Genomic DNA, 23,119 nt, shown 5'->3' with positions numbered 1-23,119 from the left:
ACTGCCATCCGGGGCCGCCCTGACTCTCCGTTTACTTCACCAAATGCCCCCCAGAGCCTCTCAGGGCTCTAAATACAAAAAAATGGGACGGGGAGCCTCTCCGGGCTCTGTGCACGTTGGGGCGACCCACTGCCAACCGGGGCCGCCCTTGAAGCCCTCGTGGCTTCACACACCCAAGGAACGCGAGCTCGCGCTACTGCGGGGGAGGGGCTTGACCTTCACTTACACATACATATTTATACATATACAAACACACACTCTGCCTACTCATTTACACTCTTACATAAACACACTTAAAACTGCCAGCACGCACACAACATACATATATATAAAAGCATTTTTCCCCTTACCTCAGCTGCGAGGGAAAAGCATTCACCAGCTATAAATATGGGGTCGTTGGAGCCCCCCTCTGGGGCTCGACGTCCTGAAAAATGGCCCCTCTGAGCCTCAACAGGCTCTCTTCAGCGTTGGGGCGACCCACTGCCATCCGGGGCCGCCCTGACTCTCCATTTACTTCACCAAATGCCCCCCAGAGCCTCTCAGGGCTCTAAATACAAAAAATGGGTCGGGGAGCCTCTCCGGGCTCTGTGCACGTTGGGGCGACCCACTGCCAACCGGGGCCGCCCTTGAAGCCCTCGTGGCTTCACACACCCAAGGAACGCGAGCTCGCGCTACTGCGGGGGAGGGGCGGACACCGGCAATGTGTCCCGGCGCCCCTCCCTTTCGCCGGCTCACTCACCGGCCGGCGGCTCTGTCTTCACTCGGGGCTCTCCCTCCAGTCGGGGAGCCTCAGGGGGGGGGGAGGGGGCAGGCACCGGCAATGTGCTTCGCGCCCCCTCCGCTCGCTTCTGAAGGCCGCTCCTCTCGCCGCAGGGCTCCCTCCGCTCACGGGGGCCCTGCAGTCCAGCTGCCATCACTCTTCCTCTTCTCCCCGGACCCGGCGGTGATTACCCGGCACTTCGGAGATTCCCTCGGCGAGGACGGGGTCGAACGGCTGACTCGGCTTCCGGATCCTCGCTGGGGCGGCTCCACTGCTGCGGCCCAATCCGGTCGCGGCTCTGCGAGCCTCCATACACGCCCAGCTTCTGCGGGCAAGGCATCGAATCAGAGCGCGGCTCTCGGGACAGGCCTACTGCAAACGGCCAATCAGAGCGCGCCTCCTGTAAACAGAGGACCAATCAGGTCGCGGCCCCTTCGTTTCTCTCGCTTCAGCTTCTGATCACTTTCAGGCCCCTGGGCCGCAGCGGTGAGAACACGGGGCAATGCCGGGTCGAGGTGGCCACTCGATCGGGCCATAACAGGACAGCGAGGAGGGGGGACAGCGAGGAGGGGGGAGGGGGGACGGCGGGAGGAGGGACACAAGGCAGGACAGCAGCAGAGGGGGCGGGAATGGACAGCGCATCTGAATTCACTTTCAGTGAAAGGGGAGGGAACGGGAAAAAACGTAACTCCGCCCTGGGAAAAAATCTCGGGAACGCCCCCGAATCTGGTCCGGCCTTGACGGACAGATCCGGCACTCAATGGCTAGCCTCCATTTATGGAGCTAACCAATGAGAGCCGGGGGACGTTCCAGGAGTCCTTATTGACGACATAGGATTTCACCTGCGCTGAAGAGCTGCGCAGAGCGCAGCCTTCGGCAGGCGAAACCCAAAAAGGTGATGTCTGCTCCAATGGTGGAGCATTTTTGCGAGAAGTCGCACAATGAACAAGAATTCAAATGGTCTGTTCTGTATACCATAAATTCTAGGTTAAAATGCCACGACGTCGAGCGCGTTCTGTTACAAAAAGAAACGTACCTGATTTTAAAATTTACCAGTGCACAGACTGGTTTGAATAACCTGTCTGAGATAGCGCATATTTAATTACATCTGTCCTGATCTGCACCGGTTAGACATCCCAGGTTTGCCCGCTGGTCTTGGTCCACTATCTCACGAGAATAGGTCACCGGCCCAGAGAAGCCACCCAAAACGCTAGCACATCTTAGCCCAGTCATTCGTTTGTCTTAAACACACAATACATTAAATATTTGGAAGTGAAGTACACACGACCTTTAAACCACGATATGGTGTTGCCGACAATATGCCCAGCACCTATTTCAATCAAATGCGATTTATGGGACTACATGCCCCACAATGCATCGGTACAGTTTTGGCATATAACAAACAAGAACCAGCGGCGGCCATCTTCATTGAGAGAAATTCGAATCCTGCAGTACAGAGCAGCAGCTCCAGCCACAGGTATTTGCCCAACTTGCATTAACATGCGCTTGTTTAGCGCTGAACTAGCGAAAACATCCCACTAAGGTTGCGATTTGTTTTTCCCTTTTCCCTTTAGCACGCTGAAATCAACAGCCCCATTCATGCGCAAATGAGAGATCAAACCAAGGTAGGCAATCTCTCTTCGAATTCTCCAAGCGAGTGTTAAATACAATTTGCACGCCGCTAAGCCCCTGTATGTTAATCTTTCTCATATCTCAGAATCTAAATTGATGGTTACGCCGCTGCTAATGGATCCTGCCAGCACTCGGCACTACCTAAAGTAAAAGGTACGCTTTCACTTCCCCAAACTGTTTCAGTTACCGAGACAATCAATGAATCACTCACAAAATTAAAAAACATCCTTGAAATCTTTCTAGGCTTCTCTGCATGGCCACGTTATTCATTTAAACGGACCTCCAAAAGACCCCCTCTGAAATTCTACACAGAACAGCCTTGGTATGTAGCCCACACCGTCATTACAGCTACTTCATGGTAATAAGGAGCCCACACATTAGACTAAGCAAAAGATTGCTTTTGTATCCTACAGATACAAGATACACAAAGCCCTGATGACAGATCAGTGACTCCAGTCTGGTCTAGAAACGCGTCGGCAGTGTTGGTTGGGAGATACAAAGTATCATTGTTGTATAAAAGCTAGGACCGGCTGGTCCAGCATTAAAATATATATAAGTCATTTAATTACTTATATTTTATCCTCCCAACCCCCAGTTTCTCTCATTCAGTGTTTGCAAGTTTTTTGTTGTTTGTGACAAAAGTGTTTGTATTATTTTTTCAATAATGTCTGATGTGAGAACACTTTCTAATGTATGTTATAATGGTTTCTAAATGTGCAAATAGTCTTTGCCTTTAATGTTTGCTAAAGTTTGTTTAGCCTTGTAAATATTTGTAATCAATGTCTTTTTTCTGTCAGCAATTTTTCCAAAATATAAAAAACAGAAAATGATTGACACAAAATAATGGTGTCCAGGGTAGTGATAATAAATTGTTTCTTACCCTATATCAAAAAATCGTATTGAGTCACTGTGGTTTGGGCACTTTGTGTTGTTTATTATAGAGAATATTCTAAGGCAGCGGTTCTTAACCTGGGAGTCTGCGACACCTACACAAGGGGTCCGCAACCGCTTACATTTTTTTATAATATTAACAGATTAATAAAGTATATAGAAATAAGCAAAAATTGTAAACTGAAACATTTAAAACGTTCTGTAAATGTGAAGGTATTTGAAATTGTTGGCAAAAAATTAAACTGGTAGCGTCAGATTGATTCACAGGAGCAGTGTAAGGACATCAAACAAAATATTGCCTCAGTTGAATTTAGAAAAAGTCCAACATTCCCATTTAAATATTTTTTTTTAATTTTTTTATATTTGTGAATTAAATACAATATTTCATCATTTGTGTATTTATTTGATGTAGACTTTTTGAGCATTGTTTTGTATTTCAAATCATCAAAATTGCTTAGGCGGGGTCGGGGTCATTTCCTTCCTGTAATGCCTTGGGAGTAGGGGGTGTCCCCTGATTCCAATAATGATTTAGTGAGGGCCCCGGTTTCCAGTTATAATTAATTGGGGGCTACAGAGGTTAAAAGGTTAAGAAACGTTGTTATAGAGTAAGGAATGCGCGGATAAAAGTCTCTATCACTTGCCTAGTTTTGTGAACTGCAAATACCAATTAGTTGACAATTTCTTCAAAACAATTGTATTTGGAAACTTAATCAAAACACATCTCTTTGAGGAACGGGAGACAGGTCTTATGACAATGGCACTAGCGAAAAGAGTCAAACGCCGTTGTTATGTGTATTTGCAAAGTGCACTATCGGCTGCGAGCCCTCCACAATAAACCATTTTCCAGAGCACTGCCTCATACGTGCAATAGAAACAAACAGTAAATGTGAGTGCAGAGGTTGGTGGCACACACATTGAGTGGGACCTCGCTCACAGAATTACTGCTTAACTATCAAAGTTGAGAAGCTTATCCAATCCTGCCTAATGGCTCTGGCGATTTCCAACCAGTTAGAAAGGAAGACGAAAAGGGTGAGAGAGTGAGAGAGTGAGTGAGAGAGTGAGTGAGAGAGTGAGTGAGAGAGTGAGTGAGTGAGAGAGTGAGTGAGAGAGTGAGTGAGTGAGAGAGTGAGTGAGAGAGTGAGAGAGTGAGAGAGTGAGAGAGTGAGAGAGTGAGAGAGTGAGAGAGTGAGAGAGTGAGAGAGTGAGAGAGTGAGTGAGAGAGTGAGTGAGAGAGTGAGTGAGTGAGAGAGTGAGTGAGTGAGAGAGTGAGTGAGTGAGAGAGTGAGTGAGTGAGAGAGTGAGAGAGTGAGAGAGTGAGAGAGTGAGAGAGTGAGAGAGTGAGAGAGTGAGAGAGTGAGAGAGTGAGAGAGTGAGAGAGTGAGAGAGTGAGAGAGTGAGAGAGTGAGAGAGTGAGAGAGTGAGAGAGTGAGAGAGAGAGAGAGTGAGAGAGTGAGAGAGTGAGAGAGTGAGAGAGTGAGAGAGTGAGAGAGTGAGAGAGTGAGAGAGTGAGTGAGAGAGTGAGTGAGAGAGTGAGTGAGAGAGTGAGTGAGTGAGTGAGTGAGTGAGAGAGTGAGTGAGTGAGAGAGTGAGTGAGTGAGAGAGTGAGAGAGTGAGAGAGTGAGAGAGTGAGAGAGTGAGAGAGTGAGAGAGTGAGAGAGTGAGAGAGTGAGAGAGTGAGAGAGTGAGAGAGTGAGAGAGTGAGAGAGTGAGAGAGAGAGAGAGTGAGAGAGTGAGAGAGAGAGAGAGTGAGAGAGTGAGAGAGTGAGAGAGTGAGTGAGTGAGTGAGTGAGTGAGTGAGTGAGTGAGTGAGTGAGTGAGTGAGTGAGTGAGTGAGTGAGTGAGTGGAGAGAGAGAGAGAGAGAGAGAGAGAGAGATGATCAGATTTGTCATGCTGGACACTAATAAAGTCAGTTTACCTATTTAGATACATATCTAGCTTCCCCATTGCTTCTCTCCCTCTCCACTAATCCTGGAGTTGAAATCTCCAGCATCAACCACTCTCTTGACCTTTCTTCGTTTGTAGAGAAAAAAGCATCATAGAAAACGCCATTACTGGATTCCTACTTTCAGATCTTTCAGCGCTGCACTATAGCTCGTCCTTCCACCATCTTGTAGAGGAGGAAGACCGTAAATTAGGAAAGAAGAGGTGATAGCACACACTAACACGTTTCAACCCCAGATACATAGTACAAGCAGGCTTTGGTGATTTCAGACTGGGGTACTGAGGAGAGTACCAGAGCAAGGTAGATGGGAGGCCATGTTTCAACTGAGGAACCATTTCCTCCCACAATACCCCGTTGCACATCTGAACACACTTGTGCCATGTATTCTTCTGGCGTAGAAGTCTCAAATGCAAGGATGACAAATTACGTCATAGTACCCATCAAATAAACATGATGCAAAACATTTGCTGCTTTTTTAAGTAAGTGAGGAAAGTGGCATGAATCAAATATATGTTCTGGTACTAGATTCTGAAGAGAAAAGAACACCATACCGTTAGTTGGCATATGAGCCCTTCCGCTAGAAAGGAGAGACAAATGAAACACATTTTAGTGGTGCGATTTCAAATAACAAGGTCAGGAGCAGTACAGTCACTGAAAAATAGTGCCTCGTGTGTGAGGTTAGCTAACCAAGCGTGTCAGGGAACCAGTGCTCTGTGTGCAGTTTGTGCCTAAGGTAAAACAGATAGGACAGTACAACAAATATTGGTGAAGTTTTTAAAGTCACGTGCATGATTATACAGGGATTACCTTCTAGACCCGCACTCCACTGGTCTCAAACAGGCCCTCACACTGCCTATTTTCGAGCGCAGCTTAACTTTACATGGCCTGTTCGGACTAAATGTCCATGATGCTTCTTAAGGTATACAAAGAACTGCCTATATTTAACTTTTTGCAATACTGTTGGGCTTAGTCTATTGGCCAAAAAAGTTACCAAGCTGACAAGTCTGAACCTTGGGAAAATGTCCATGGGTGATTGAGGTAAAATACCTGGTATTACAAAGCATTAATGCCACTTTTCAAACTTACTTTAGATTTTCAAAATGTTTTCTGAAACTTTTAGCTAAACTTCCAGTATTTGGAAAGGCACAGAAAATTTCAGGTGACCCCACTAAAGACACCATTTGACGATGTAGGTGGGGAAGCAAAGGCATGGTTGAGGCTATCAGGGGGCAATAGTTTGGCTCTAGTCTAGTTATTCCCCCCATTAAAGGATGAGCCACAGGCAAGTCAGGGCACTGCCTTCTCGAACTCTCCTTTAATAAGTTTTGTAACGGAAAAAATTAAGTAGCCTCTTCAAAAATTGAGGGAGAGTTGCTGTAACCCAGTACGATCGTTTTACATATAATCTATTATGTGATTTTTATGGTGAGCGATTCATGGGCTTGGCTCTCCCTATGAATTTGGTGGCACCTCTACTTGACGGATGGTGTTAAATAGACTTACTTGCAGGTTACATTTATTTCTGGAAAATTAACAAAACTGAGACGAGCTATAGCTGGATAATTTCATATTGCAAATGAATGACAAAATGCACAGACAGACATTAAGTAGTACTGTTACAAGAATGGCACAAAAATTAAAGCACAATACCTTATCGTGTCCAGTATCCCCTCCTCTGACAATCTCAGGTGCCATGTACTCTATGGTACCACAAAAGGAATATGCTCTCTCTGTCTGAAAATAAGTCAACAGTGTTACACATCTGAATCATTTAATTCTCACTCGCATGCAATTTATAATTCTCCCCACTTCACTTCAATGAGAAGGTATCTCACAATACTTTGGGCTCTTTCAGAGTTTGGGAGATGTGCCATCAGCCAAACGTGTGATTCCACTTCACTATTTAGAGCTGGGGTACCACGATTATGATGGATAGAGCCTGAGCAGGCTTCTCCATAGGGAAACCTTTGATCGCCGGCCTGTCCGCCACTCGTGTAATGTACAACAGAGCAGGGTGGAGGTTGAAATATACACTTCTCCTGGTCAGAACTGCCAAGGAAATCATGTGGTCCCAAAAAAGAAAGCAAAGAAGTGACATCCACGTACTGGGAGAAACCCCTACCCCGTCAGGGTCATTTGCATAGAAGGAAAAATTAACTTGGGTGCTGCTCGGCAAATCTTTAGTGCCTTCAACAGAGCTGTACTCAATGCACTGATAAGCAGATATCCCTGAAGCCCGGCACGCATCTCTATATATCGCAGATAGTTTTACGCCAGAGTAGCGGAGGGCATTCATCCACTGGTCTGGTAGGCCATCTGTCAATCTAGTAACCAATACCTTACTTCATACATTTCCTTTTCACCACCCTTACATATTATTTTTTTTGCTGTACACCACCGAATTTCCTGCTGCATAACGCTGTGTATACCTCAAGTGTGGCTTGAGTATTAAATACCAATTAAGTGTAGCTCCGAGAGCCTAAATGGTCTTTCAATTCCTACTTACTCCAGTTCATGGCAGCTAAACATGGTTGCTAACAAACAATAAGCAATGAAAATGCCTAATTTTTGTAATCATTTTATTTCTACAAAATATTATATTCAATGTTTTCTGTACCGGTTACTTGACAGTTTTTAAAGATGGACAACAGGGACGAGGCCTTAAGTTTTACTTTGGAACCTTTGTGAAGGTCAATGGAAATCTTCAACACTTTGTAAAGATTGCAAACGTATTCTTTTCGTAACATTCGCAAACAATTGGAATTTATAACACACATTTCGCCTCCTAAAAGAAAGTTCTGCATAAAGGAAAATAGCAGCGAAAAACGTCTACATACATTTTCCAGCTTGACTGGGCTACATTAAAAAGAATTTTATCCCACAATGTACAGTAAATCTTTGCCCAGGCAAAGGTAAGCAGAGGGCAAAAATTAGAATTTCTTAAGACTCCACTGTTGAAAAAAAAAAATCTTTGCTCACTAATACCATGACTTTAGTAGTCATATGTTAGCAAAAGAAAAAACCCCAGACAACCTGAGTTGGTCTTCAGCTAGGAAACACCACCTGATCAAGAACCTAGCATTAAGCCCACTCTGCACTTAGAATGACGCCCACGTATGAATTTGTACATATAGACCCACAATCCTCAACACGCAATATTATCAGGAGGTAATGCCTCTTAGGGAAACGCTGATGCCCTAGGTTTCAGTTTATCCCCGGTGTGGTATACAGATATCTGTAGGTTACAGGAGGCATAGCAAGGAATTCTAGGGTTCATAGCAGCAAAGTTCAAATTACTTTATGGTCCTTGCCTCTCTGTGGAAGGTGTATATGATAAGACTAGGTGGTAAAACATCAATAGAAGAGAATAGATTAACTCAGTTAGATATCTCTATTTTTAAAGGTTCCTTTTGCTGCAGTCTTTTCAATTGCAATTATTACATTTTAAAATCATTACCTCACATTCAAGATTTAGATACATACCTCATCAATAAGAAATTCTTTACTGAGGCCGAAGTCCGTCAGTACGACATGGCCATCAGCATCTAGCAAGATGTTCTCAAGTTTTATGTCTCGGTATATAATTCCCAACTGTAGAAAGAACACAAATATTTGTCATTGTCAAAGTATCCTTCTGCAATGCTAACTGCCACTGTATTAGCTGATCTTAATATATGCTACCTATATACTAACTGGATTTCAGAAAATCATGCCAAGAAAGACTGCCTTCAACCAGCCCACACAAAGAGGAGGCTGTCCGAACCTTATAACTAGTTTAGTTTCCAGCCAAGATACAAGCACTGATAACAATCAAACAATATAACAACTCTTTCTACCCCACTGTGCTGTCCCAAATTTGTGCGTAAACCATGCTTGTTCACATCAGTAAGGTAAGACAGGCCATATATTACTCTATAAAAATCATCAACACTGAAAAATCACAAATAAGGTACCCTGTTATTACCAAACATTGGTTATTTCGGAGCCACAGACTCTCTGAATAGAGGACCAAATGGTGTTCACCAGGGAACGGGGAAAGAAAGAAGAGTGGAAAGGGTAATTAGATCACTTTTTTATTGTTATAATTTCTGCGGTACGGCCTGACCAGACTCAGTCATGGTAGCATGCATATGAGGATAACAGTGCGTGCTGAATAAGTCTATGGATTTTCATGGTGCTTCTGTAACTCTTCCTTGGAGCAGTCGTATACTTTTAGGTAATAATTTCATACTGCCACCTTGCTTTGACCAATCTCACCCTTTGGCCCTGCTACTGTATCTGGCTTTATCTCTGAAAGGCCCAGTTCTCAAAGACTTGAGATCTAGTTGTTTTTTTAAAAAACAAACTTTATTCGTCAATTTGCACAATAGGCGCATGACTCTGATTCCGCTTGGTTAATACAAGGGGTACCGACGGACAGAGCGGGGCCTCATTCTCCCGAGCGGTTGCCGGGTGAGGTGGGGTCGTCACCCACATAAAGCTGGGAAGAAGTCCTTTCTCCCTTCCTCCAGCGAACATTGGAGTACAAAGTTGCTGGTAGATATGTGACTTCTCATAAGCACTATTGTTTCGTTCCTCATATCACAAATTATTGTCAGTTGCAGTAGCAAGTCTATACACTAGGTCCTGAAGAAAGCCGGGGTAGTTCCCCTATAGGCTGAAACATGTCGACCACCTTGCTTAGCGCCACATGGTAGTATCCACTCTCAACTACCTGGCGTGTTTTTAAACCATTGACACATAGACCTCTATGTTGATAAAGTCTTAAGTCTTAGTAGTCAATTTTATTCACCATGATTATTTTGAGCACTGCACTTCATTAACACTATTATTTTGAGGAACGATGTATACAGAGTTCCTATGCTATCCTGGCACTAAATGGTCGGGATAGGGTTTGAATACTCATCAATTCCCAAATGATGAAATCCCAACAACTCGGTTGGCTGAAGGGATTTATTCAAACCTTTGTAACTCAGCAGTTTCTGCTGTCATCAACATCTGCATCCAATTGCTTCACAGGCGCTTGTTCAGACACACACTCTCCAGACTTGGTCTACTTTTTTGTTGTTATGTACTATATGGGGAGTGAGTAGACAGGTCGTTAAACAATCCCCTTGACCCTCCACACTTGTTGTTTTTTGAATAATTTCATACTGCCACCTTGCTTTGACCAATCTCACCCTTTGGCCCTGCTACTGTATCTGGCTTTATCTCTGAAAGGCCCAGTTCTCAAAGACTTGAGATCTAGTTGTTTTTTAAAAAAACAAACTTTATTCGTCAATTTGCACAATAGGCGCATGACTCTGCACTCCAGAGTCCACTGCAGTATCACATTGCACAGTTATATGACGGCAATTGACTTTCTTGAGAAAACAAGGCAACCAACACATTCTACAATGAGCATTATTTAGGATAACAGCCCCACGTGCCCCAACTGTTCCCCCTCCCCAAGTTGCGCAACCACCACCGAGACCCACCCACCCGAGCACACACACACCCCAGACTACCCGCTCCCCCACGCCAGGCCCAACAACCCCGTCCCTACCCTCATTCCACTGAGATATCGTCTGTTTCAGCCGGAGGCTCCAGCCACAAGCCCCTATGATCAGCCCACCGTTTCCAAATTTTGTAATGCTTACCGGGCACCCTCAAGCCACAAAGATTGGCTGCTCCAACCCCATGCAAAAGTCCAAGCCGTTCTTCTAGGGGGCCACCGAGGGCGCCCGCGCATCCTTCCACATCTGAGCAATATCACGTTTCGCCAATGTGAAGCCCAACTGTAACAAATGCCGTTTATAGATATTGCCCCCGATCCCTTCCATCACATGCAATAGGGCAAACTGTGGTGTACGTGGAAGCGACCAACCCAGGACTTCAGAGAGGCAGGCGAATATCCCTCTCCAAAAACGGTCCAGCGACAAGCATTGCCAGGCGGTATGCAGAAATGTGCCTTTCGTCCCATCTCACCGGAGGCATTCCGGGGAAGCAATCGGCCTCGCCCGTCACAATAGTACCCGAGTAAAATAAACCCGGTGAAGATATTTAAATTGAATGAGGTGGAGACGCATTGCTATGGCTGCCCCCCGAGGTGCGGCTAAGTCCTCCCTCCAGTCTTCTTCCTCCAAGACCAACACATCCTCTTCCCACTCCCCCGTAATTTCTCCAGTTGGGACGCACTGTGAGTGACCAGGGTCTGGTATATTCGCGATATCTTTTTGGTCTCTAGGTCACCCATAAAAACTTTCGCTTCCAGCGGGCTAAACTCGGAAATAGAGTCAATTGAGATCTAGTTTAACTTGTTAGTTCCTACCTCTCTATGTCAAGTCACCTCTCTTGACCATGTGTTCCCAGTTGTGGCCGCCATTAATAGAAAATGGGAGGTGCGGGGGATGGACGGGGAGGGGGGGCAAGAGGGTTAAACAAAAATTTAAACAATTTACCTTTTCTTCTGCTACCGCTACCTCCGACATCTGCCTCTGGGTTGTCCCAGCAGTATCTGGGAAAGCAGGCTCCCTGCCCAATCCAGACGCTGCTCTCACTAGGAGAGCTATTTAAACAACAAGGGGACCCCAATTGGTATCAGCGAGGGACCTCGGGGAAGTTAATTATGTAGAAACAACAGTGGTCCCTGGCAGGGAATTGGATGATTAGGAAATAAATATAGACTCAGTCAGTTCTATATTGATAAAGACATACCCAGCCGGGCAGTGGTCTTCCACGATTTTATATTTTAAATGAGGACATACAAAACAGAATAACACCTTCAACAGTTCACGTGCGTGGGGCACAAGCCTGTACCCAAACCACGACCGTGCACAGACAAGGACATACACAAAAGGGCTTTTACAAGGCAAATTCAACAATCTCTATAGGGTTCCAGTTTGCTGGGCAGAGAGATTACTTATAGGTACCATTACAATGTTACATTTTGTACATTTCCACAGGTATATGGTACACATTGGGTCGACGACGTTTCGGACCCCCTTGTTAAATAATGGGGTCCATCATCAGGACAAGAAAATAGTTGCCTTTTTAGTTATTAGCCTCTTTAGCCAGGGAGGCAGTTAGCAACCTCAAATAAGGGCGGGCGGATAAGTGCTGAAACAGGAATAGTGGAATAATCTATTCCGTGTTATTCGAATTACCGAAATTTTTCGGAATTTCAAATAGAGTTCTGGAGGGAAAGGATTTCTTGTGTCCACTTGTACCTGTATACAGGGTTAATGTTTTAAGACATGGTACAGGGACTGGGTCCAGAACGGAGTCTTAAGGGTCCAAGGCGGGAAAGAGTAATTATCTCGAGTCCGCTTCAACCAGTGTATATTAATCAGACTTCCTCGAGGGTCCAGTGGCGGCAGACGAGTAGTGTCTTTGTCCGCTTGTTCCTTAGGAGCCGAAAATTATCGGCGGCGCCGAGTCGCGCTGGGGTCCTGAAACCAGGGGGCCGGATCAGTCGGCAGAGATTGAGTACCTGGTTCCGGTACTCAATCTCTGCCGACTGATCCGGCCCCCTGGATAATTTTCGGCTCCTAAGGAACAAGCGGACAAAGACACTACTCGTCTGCCGCCACTGGACCCTCGAGGAAGTCTGATTAATATACACTGGTTGAAGCGGACTCGAGATAATTACTCTTTCCCGCCTTGGACCCTTAAGACTCCGTTCTGGACCCAGTCCCTGTACCATGTCTTAAAACATTAACCCTGTATACAGGTACAAGTGGACACAAGAAATCCTTTCCCTCCAGAACTCTATTTGAAATTCCGAAAAATTTCGGTAATTCGAATAACACGGAATAGATTATTCCACTATTCCTGTTTCAGCACTTATCCGCCCGCCCTTATTTGAGGTTGCTAACTGCCTCCCTGGCTAAAGAGGCTAATAACTAAAAAGGCAACTATTTTCTTGTCCTGATGATGGACCCCATTATTTAACAAGGGGGTCCGAAACGTCGTCGACCCAATGTGTACCATATACCTGTGGAAATGTACAAAATGTAACATTGTAATGGTATCTATAAGTAATCTCTCTGCCCAGCAAACTGGAACCCTATAGAGATTGTTGAATTTGCCTTGTAAAAGCCCTTTTGTGTATGTCCTTGTCTGTGCACGGTCGTGGTTTGGGTACAGGCTTGTGCCCCACGCACGTGAACTGTTGAAGGTGTTATTCTGTTTTGTATGTCCTCATTTAAAATATAAAATCGTGGAAGACCACTGCCCGGCTGGGTATGTCTTTATCAATATAGAACTGACTGAGTCTATATTTATTTCCTAATCATCCAATTCCCTGCCAGGGACCACTGTTCTCACTAGGAGAGCAGCGCCAGGATTGGTCTGAGCAGCCTGCTCTGCCACTCCGACAGTCCCTGGGAGCCTACGGCTTTTCTCCAACCTGGCTGTGTGGGAGAAACATAAATGAGCAAACATTCATGTGCTCTTCTATGTGCCCTCCGCTCCTCTTGGCCCCGCCCTTCACATTACCTCCACGTATAAGGCAGTCACAGAAAAATAAAAATATGTTTTATAATTTTATTTTTCTGTGACTGATGAGTGAGGCAATGCTCCTCTGCCATTGCGAGCATGCTGGTCCTGAAGAGAAGCAACTCTGACCACCAAAATGTGACTGCTTGTTGAAAGATACACCCTTGTCTAGCACTGTTTCAGTGGAGTTGCTACTCTATTATTCTCCAAGATGTGCAGTGTCCCTTTACATGGTCATACTGTACTCTGTGGAAAGGACAGATTCTTTGTCTTTTAGCAGAACGGACACGAGGATAAGGAGTGATTTTCTTCTTCCTCCATTCAATTTACTAACGTATGAAATTGTTAGCTATGTTTATCAGAGGCATGGTGCAAGATATTTACTTATTCCTGTTATACTGAATTTCACACCCTGAGCTGGAGAGCTGTGACTGTCTATATAAAATGTTTCTGAATGAACAGTTCCATGACCAATAGAATCAAAGCATGGATTGTGATGCTTGGAATAATGCTGCATATTAATGTGATAGAGTAAATTATGGTATTGCTGAGGATGAAGGCAATTTTTGTTTACATCAAATCAACAGGTTACTACGGAATTCAAGTCACATGTGCACATTCTGGGATGGGATAAGATGTAGATCCTGTACTGTTAATGCAGAGAAATGCCAGAAACATATAGTCACTTAATGAAATGGGTCATTGGAGGAAGCACCTTCTAAATATTCAAATGAGTGTGGTGGGATGTATTTCTTTAACCAATTTGGAACCTACAAACTGTCCTTTTATCATAGTTACTGTAGAGCTTATTTTGATCATAATTGTTAAAAAAGCATAGTTTTCCAATTATCTGAACACCTTACCAATCCAGTGGTTTTCCAACACAAAGTCTTAAAATCTCAACTTTATGAGTTGGCGTATGCAGTATTAGATAGCATCTTCAAATCAGAGATAGCCTTTGCTATGCACTCTTCCTGTTTTTTGAACTACTGATGTTTTTCATGAAAATAAAGTACTTAAAAAAGACAGTTTGATTTCACTCATAGGTATGCATTTTTTTGGCTGCCCTTAATGTAACTAGCTATTTTAGTTACTTTTGAAGGCTCCTCAGAGGACTCAGGCAAACTTCTAAAAATAGGATGGGGGGCGTGGGCTGTGACGAGAGAGGTGCTATAAAAATTGTATGGTAAAGCCTGTTGACAGAATTCCTAAGACCCACTCAACTGTGGTCATATTTAGATCATGAAGGCCTTAGAGTTTTGTAAATGCAGGACATTTGCCAAAAAGTGACGGATGCCCCATCTTTTTTGAATAGTGTAGACATCAGCACACACTAAAGAGGTCGGGCGGGATATCCAGCACTATGGGTGGATTTCCCACCCTCACTCAACTCTAAGTAAGGCTTTAAGTATTCTTCCCCCCAACAAAGGGGCTGAACATGGGAGGAGGAGTAGGAGAATTCACCTTGATTCTGCACAGAGAAGCTTTTAAAAATGAAATATATGTGCAATTTCTAGAGTACCGTGGCCTACAGCTGAAAGTCTTCAGTTAAGTCTGTTCAATTTTTTCTTCAGTTAAACACTATAATGTGTTTGTCTTCTTCCATGATTCACAGTTGTAACAAGTTAAATGTGTGTTAGAATGGTATGTCCCAACAAAGGTCATCAAAACATCTTGACCCAGTCCATTGTGTTTCCATTTAAGATTTTTACAGCAGTACTAAATATACCGAAATGAGCTGCTCTAGCTGCAGCTGCCACAGTCACATTTGGTTTGCTGTGATTAACTTCAACTAAATCAGGTGGAATATTACATTTTGTATCTGTTCTTGGAGTTCTACCAGTTTCTAAAAAGGGAGATTACAACAAAAGGCTAAATTCTGTGTTGCTTGAAATAAGCATCTAATGTGATTTTGAAATACTTCTGAGAGTCCAAGACTTCTTGAGTGAGTCCTGGTTAACTGAAGGAAACTATGAATCTTTTATTGATATTATGGAGATTTCAACAGATTGATGTTTTGGTACAGGAGAAAGAAAATATTTCCACTTTTCTTTTTCAACGAATGTAAAAGAGAACCTCTTCATCACACATTTGCGTCAGTCAGAATTTTTTTCACAACGACTGCCATCTTCCTTTTGACGCCACTGCTTCATTCACAGGAAAGGTAGTGAACAATATGATCCAAAACGGCATTGTGGTTGATGGAATATAGTGGCTACAGAGGTTATTTAAAGAAAAGAAACCACACTTTTACCTAGAAAACAAAGGTCTAAAAGTAAGAGACATCAAAAACTAAGCTTGGGGCTTTGGTAATAGAGGAGTGGAATACTAGAGGCAGTTGTTTGCCACAGTGTTGGACTTTTTCTGTCCTTAAGCCTTTTGCTCAGGTTGGAAATATTCAAATGTTTTGGTATACGTCCAGGTAAACATCAAGTACCCTTCTCTCATACACATATATATTTGTACCTTCCATGTACTTCTGTATCTTTCTATTACTTTGCTTCTAATTCAACATCCAATGCGCTACCCTACATCTAGCCTGTATCTCTCACAATATATCCTCTACCTCCACTCTGACTCATCTAAAACTCATTCTATTACTCTTTCCAATGCACTACAATATTTCTCACCCTATCCCTCTATCAATATATCCTCTACCTCCACTCTCTCATTCATCCCAAGCCCCACACCACTACCATGGTCCCCAAAATAAACCTTTCAGGACTCCTCCCTTCCCTACCCCTCCTTTCATCATATCATACCAATATAACTATTCAGATCTCCCAAACAATCATTTTCAAAATTTCCCTCTAACTCTTTTCCACTCCACCTCCCCTTTACTCATCCCAAACTCCCCTCCTATTGCTATGAACTAAAAAAAATAACAAATTCTAGACCCTTCCCTCTTCTATCCCTCCACTATTCCCTTTCAATCTAAATAACAGACTAACATGTCCACCACTCAAATTTATTTCATATTTCCCTATACTAGCTCCCTATTAATCCTGTTTGGGTTCCAGAGTAGCGTGCTACCCGCCAAAAAGCACTTCAACACCTCATCATGGGTAGCAAGCGCTATATACATACAAAGCCTTCCCTCTTCCTACTCTCCACTATCCTTTTCAATCCAAAGAACAGACTACCATGTCAAACGCTCAAATTATTTTCCTATTTCCCTGACTAATTCACCTATAATCTTTTCTGGCTCCGGAGTAGCGTGCTACTCACCTAAAAGCACTTCAACACCTCATCAGGAGTAGCAAGTGGCACATAAATGCAAACCTTTTTCCTTTTCTATCCCTCCACTATCGTTTTCGATCCAAATAACAAACCTATCCACCACTCAAATTAATTTCATATTTCACTATACTAATTCACCACTTATCCATTATGGGTTTCGGAGTAGAGTGCTACTCGCCGAAAAAGTGATTGGATGCCTTGTCTGGGGGTAGTAAGTGTTATATAAATGCAATTAAAATACAATACAATATGTATATGGAAGCAAGGATATCAAATCAGTTGAACACTGCAACCATGTTTTTCAGTGTACCTCAAAAGGCTAGACAGTATTAGTCAAAAATGTAAATGGAGCCTGCATATCTCTGTCACCGTTGCCTGCTGCCAGGGGACTCCAGCCCCCACAACCCATTGCGCAGGGAGACGCTATTGCAAAACTGTAAGCTCCCGGAGGAGCATAAAAACAGTGCGGGTCCCCCGCTGGGCGGGAGCCTACATATCTCTGTCACCGTTGCTTGCTGAAAGGGGACTCAAGATCCCACAACCCATTGTGCCAGGAGGCGCCATTGCGATACCGTAAGCGCCTGGAGGCGCACAAAAACAGCGCGGGTCCGTCGCTGCACAGGAGCACGCATATCCCTGTCACCATTGCCAGCTGCCAGAGGACTCCAGCCCCCACAACCCATTGCGCCAGGAGGCGCCATTGCAAGACCATAAGTGCCCGGAGGCGCATAAAAACAGGGCGGGTCCCATTCTGCATGAGATGCGCGCGGGCGTGCCCGCGCAGCGCCCGGGCACATCCCAGGCCATGGGCGGGCCCGTCTGCGTCCGTCCGAGCCCAGAGGAGGCTGGGCCCCCCTCTCTTGGTTTCATCGGTCAACATTTGGGAAACGGAGCCAAGCCCTATCCGGGAGTCGTGAAGTTACGGTAAAAGAAAAGAAAAAAACTTTTCCTTTCTTTATGGATTTTAATTGTGTGTATAGAAGTCTTTTTTAATTATGGGTAAAAGAAAAGTCACCCCTGCTGCTAAAACAGACGCTACTCTGGATGGCTTCCTACAGAAAGCAGTGGGGGCTATTAATAAAGAAATTAGTTCCACTCTCCCCACCTGCTGTTCTGACTGTTAAACCAGTGGCTACCACTGGGGTCCCCAATGTAATTACATCTGGAACATCTTCTGATTCACTGGCACAACTCGCACCCCCACTTTCACCCATTGTTGTAATCCTGAGCCAGGGTGTTCCAGGCGCAGGGCCAGAGGGAGTGGAAGCGGCTATATGCTCATGCACGCGGCCACAAGTCGGTAACAGAATTGATTACTTTATATAAATCGAAATGCCTACCTGTTGCAACTTATGGGGGCAGGAGTGTTGGGGCATCATAAAAGCATCCAGTTACGACTGGCCCGGGGGAAGCTATTTCTCCCCACAGACAAAAGCGGCCTAGCTGCCGCCTGCTTTGAACATTACTATCTGGCAGCGCAGCTCCAATGGGTGGCACGCTGGTTGGTGGACAGGGGAAGGGAGGACACTGCCACAGGGGAGCCGCCTTATGCCTTGGAAAGGATCGCTGCACTGTTTCACCCCCTGGTGGACAAGGCCAAACCTGCCCTGCTCCTGCTAGGGGTGGCATACAAGTGCTTCCGTAGGGCACTCTACCTCACGAGGAAAGTGCTGCCATACGCGCCTGCAGTCCCGTTGGAGGGCTCTCCGGGGGGCGAAGGCGTCCTCACGCATCGCATGCTTGAGCAGTGGCAGGTGGCGGAGGTGCAGACGCTGGGCGACCTATATCAGGATGGCGTCCTGCTCCCCTTTGAGTCGCTGGTTGCGGAGGCTGGGCTCCCCCCTGGGGGATTCCTGATGCATAGATCGCTCACAGCCCGAATGACGGCGAGATGGGGCGACATAACGGAGGAACCGGCGCAGCACCTGGTGATACAGTACCTCCATGTCATGGGTAGGGGCAGACACCTCATCAAATGGTTTGCTGCGTCCCTGCGTTTACACACAGAGCTGGACCTGGCTCCCCTTCGCGGGAAGTGGGAGCGGGACATAGGGAGGCCGCTGGCGGACAAAGAATGGGAGCGGATACTTAAAAGCCCGGTGCGCATACCCAGGAACATGTGCTTCCGCCAGATCCAGGTCTATATCGTCCACAGGGCCTACCTCGCTCCGGCTTTAATTAACAAATACTTTCATAGGATGGACGCGTCTTGCCCCCGCTGCAGCGAGCTCGCTGTGGACCTCCTTCACCTGCTGTGGCGCTGCCCGCGGCTCAGCGATTATTGGACGGAGGTGCACGCCCGGCTAGTACAATGCACAGGCCGTGAGATCCCTTGCGACTGGCCGGAGTTCCTCTTACACCATTTTACACGGTCCCCAGCTACCAAGGTGTTGTCCCGTTTCCTGGACCTGGGGATGGTCATGGCGGTGAGACTCCTGACAAAGCGGTGGAAGGCAGGGGACCCACCCAGTGTGCAAGCGTGGACCCTCTCCCTACTCTCGTGGGGCCGCGCGGAGTGGACTGCTATCAGGAGGGAAGAAACGGTAGGACTCCGCAGGGAGCCCATGGCGGAGCGCTGGGAGGGCATGCTCAAGACACTGCAGGCAATAGGGACTGGCGAGGTGGAGGAAGGGACTGGAGAGGTGGAGGAAGAGACTGGAGACAGAAGGTGAAATGGCTGACCAAGATAGGGGACACACAGAAGCCGCCGCTAGCGGCAGCAGCGACACTAGCAAGGCTAGCAACAGCGCGCAGGTGGGAGCCCGTGACCGGAAAGCGGCACGGGGGCCATAGGCAGTGGGAACACATGAGCGCCAGGAGCCGAGGACCATGGAGTGGGGGGTGCGGGTAGCCAACCGGACAGGATGGGAGAAGAGAAATGTATTTACTGTCTGTCATGGGGGGAAGGGGACCTTGGGAAGGGGAAATTAGGAATTGATTTGTATTGTACCCAAAGGACGCTGCTGCATCTAGTTATTACTGTTTATTGCAAATGTTTTGGTTGCAACTGAGTTACGTTTACACGAAATGGCACCCCGAGTGGAGAGGAGACGCAAAGACTTACACGAACTATGGCCATGCACGAAGGCCCGAGACTCAGTCGCCTGATGCTTATGTCATAATGCAGCGGTGTCTAAATAGAGAATGGTGATGTCGGGGTACTGATAGCGGAACACTGGGATAAACCGTTTAATGTGCATGATGCGTACAATATGTTGTTCTTGAAATGGAATAGATAAAAATGCCAATAAAAAAAGAGTTGACAAAAAAAATAAAAGCATCCAGTTACAAATTTTAGAAAATAAATTCATAAATAGACTTTTGATGACCCCAAAAAGTGCCCCCACAGTCTTTTGTCATTCTGAGGTAGGGTTGGATTTTATAGAGGACTGAATTAATATTGCCCCATTGGTTCTCTGGGCAAAAATTTGGACGTCTGAGGACCTAATGTTCTCAAGGGAAATTGTCAAGGATTGTATTAACCTTGATAATGCCCTGGCAATCCCATGGTTCCGCTTTGTCAGAGAAAACTTTATCGCGATTGGCTTGGGGCACTATTATGGCAACCCTGCTAGCATTCGTACAAATATAAAAACTTTGCCGGGGCAAATACGCGGCGTTAGCATCTGGGAACGCAATGTTACTCAGACCTGTCCCCCACACAACAGCAATTTTATTTGTCCTTTACTATTAATGCACAGACTCGTTTTTTTATGACAAGATTTCACCTTTGTACCTTGCACTTTTTAGTGGCCTTCCCTAAACAGTCAGGATGGAGTGATGAACTCACTGTTTGTCCTTGCGATAATTTAGCAGCTCAGAGCACTTTGCACCTTATGCTGTTTTGCACACTCAACAACAAACCACTTTATTCGGTTATTAAAAACCATAAAAGTACCATAAAAAAGATACATAAGTCACATAAAACACACAATAAAATATCATATCCAAATCATCTAGGATGAGGGCGACAAAATACAGTACTGGAGGCTATAAATCAGAATTCATGAGGTTAAAAATCTTGACTGTAAATAAAACCGTTAAAACAGGGCATCATACTATCAATAAATCAGTGTAAAAAGGCAAGTGTTTAAAAATGAAAAATAAAATAGCCTTTACAAATACACATTGGATAGCATAGGGAGCCGTTTTTTCCTACGTCTGACAGCTGCGACGAAGAAGCTAGCAATGTTAAAAATCTCTCATGGGTCTTTAAGCAGTTGCAAGTACAGTAAAGCAGGTTTGACCTGAGTAAAGCCTTTCCCCTTAAATATTGGAACGAGGAACCTCCTACGAATATCATGATAGTGGTCACAGAACATAGTAAAATGCATTGTGTCCTGAGTCGAGAAATTGTCAAGGACCTAGGTCACTCGTCCTACACCAAACTTGCGAGTTACCCAGAACAAAGTGAATCAGGTTTTGCGCACTCTATAAAGAGCCTCGGGCACGATTCCTAAACCCAATCTTGAGAGAAATCCGCCCTTGTACCTATCAGGAGCGTTTGAATTTTTTACACTCTTTGTCTACCGTTTCTATTTGCACTGCCGTATCCAATTTTATCAGAATTGCTTTGTCAATAAGAAAACGTTATGAATTGAATAGAGAATTCGGTGTTTTAATTGGGTTTAATATTTTTTATCTGTATTGACACAACGGAAGCTGATAGGAGGTACTAAAGTGTGCAATCCAGAGCCTTGAGTATGGGGGATCAGGGCCCTGAACTCGGAGGCTTCGTTTTTCATGTAAATTACAAATTGCCTCAAATATTTCGACTCTGAGCTTTTAGTGATTTTAACTACATTATTGTATAAATTGAACATTACATTGTTTACAGTTATATATATGTATGCTAAACTTTTATGGTCCACTCGAACAGAATACATTAATTTTTAATTTGAGTTTGAAATGAAGTCACTCCTTCTGCTGTAGCGGTTATCCTGCTATACACAATTCAAATCCTGGATTTTACTCATAGAGGAGTCATAATCTGATATAATCCAAGAAAAAAAACAACTGTCAGTGTGGGCTTAGAACATGGGTGCACTGGTGTGTAATCAAGAAGATTTTGTAGTTTCACCTTCACGCTGAATATTATGTGGTCTCACTGCCTCTGTGCCATGTCAATAAAAAGTTCAACCTTAGAAGAAAAGGTGCGTGTATAAATCAATCTATTTTGTTTTTTTCAGAGATTCCAAGAAATCATAATGTTGATCAATAGCTCATTTAGATCCAACCAAAAATACTTGGGAGTCTTACGTTTCTTTTTTTGATTCCAAATGTTATTCAGTCAATGCTTTTCATCAGAAGCAGTCAACTCAATCCAGCCAAAGCGTTTCGTCCCATATAGACATCATCAGGGCTCCAGATCACAATAAGTCCAAGGACTCTATTCTTTCATCTGTTATATTTGTCTTGGTGCAGTGCAATTCATAACCAAGCACGGCCTTCTGTTCCCATTTTCTTCTTGTCCATAATGACCTTGCTCCTCCGTGACAGCTACTCATCTAGTATTCATCTGGTCGACGCTAGTGACTATTTTTGGTTGTATCTAAATGAGCTATTGATCAACATTATGATTCTTGGAATATCTGAAATACAAATGATAAATTGATTTATACACGCTCCTTTTATTCAAGGGTTGAACATAATCTGATATGAGCTCAAACTTTAACTAGGACCACTCAAGTGAATTAAGTTTTCTATTTTTAAAGCTCTTTAAAGGCTTATGTATCATTACAGGGAGAAACAACGACTGGATGACTCTGTAGACTACAGGGTTGGGATGAAATACTGGAATAGATAATGATCATGGGAGGGATAATTTTAATATTGGAAGCACCTACCTCTCATTATATTTCTTATACTTGCATTCATTTAATCCTAGTAATTTAGACCTAACCAGGCCTTACATTTGCAGCGAATGGGACACAATTTTACAACACAAATGGAATCAACCACATTTTACACAACACATAGTGACACGGAGCAGCACTTTTCTCGAGTGAAATACTTCCTTCCTTTTATCCACCTTCTTTATTAATGCCATTTGTCAATGTCAATACCGTTCTGCCCTCCTTCTGGATGTAAAAACTTGAACAGATCCATAGTGACCTCTGAACTATTCACCATTCATGTAGACCGCTTACAGCACTGGAAGAAGCAGGCGACTTTT

At 44.6% G+C, this 23,119-nt stretch overlaps 1 protein-coding gene across 2 annotated transcripts in view; it reads right to left on the bottom strand.

Annotated features, from left to right (window-relative positions):
* Positions 1 to 23,119, bottom strand: part of RPS6KA5 (ribosomal protein S6 kinase A5) — a 628,800-nt gene that overhangs the window by 301,717 nt on the left and 303,964 nt on the right. For both annotated transcript variants that reach the window (XM_078660052.1, XM_078660053.1), the window contains exons 5-6: positions 8,710 to 8,817; positions 6,877 to 6,960 (exon numbers count right to left, since the gene is read on the bottom strand). In XM_078660052.1, coding sequence (XP_078516178.1) covers positions 6,877 to 6,960; positions 8,710 to 8,817 — 192 coding nt within the window. The remainder of the gene's footprint in view (positions 1 to 6,876; positions 6,961 to 8,709; positions 8,818 to 23,119) is intronic.

This window comes from Lissotriton helveticus, chromosome 9, assembly GCF_964261635.1.
Source record: "Lissotriton helveticus chromosome 9, aLisHel1.1, whole genome shotgun sequence".
NCBI classification, from domain to species: domain Eukaryota; kingdom Metazoa; phylum Chordata; class Amphibia; order Caudata; family Salamandridae; genus Lissotriton; species Lissotriton helveticus.
This window is presented reverse-complemented; position numbering and strand designations above follow the sequence as displayed.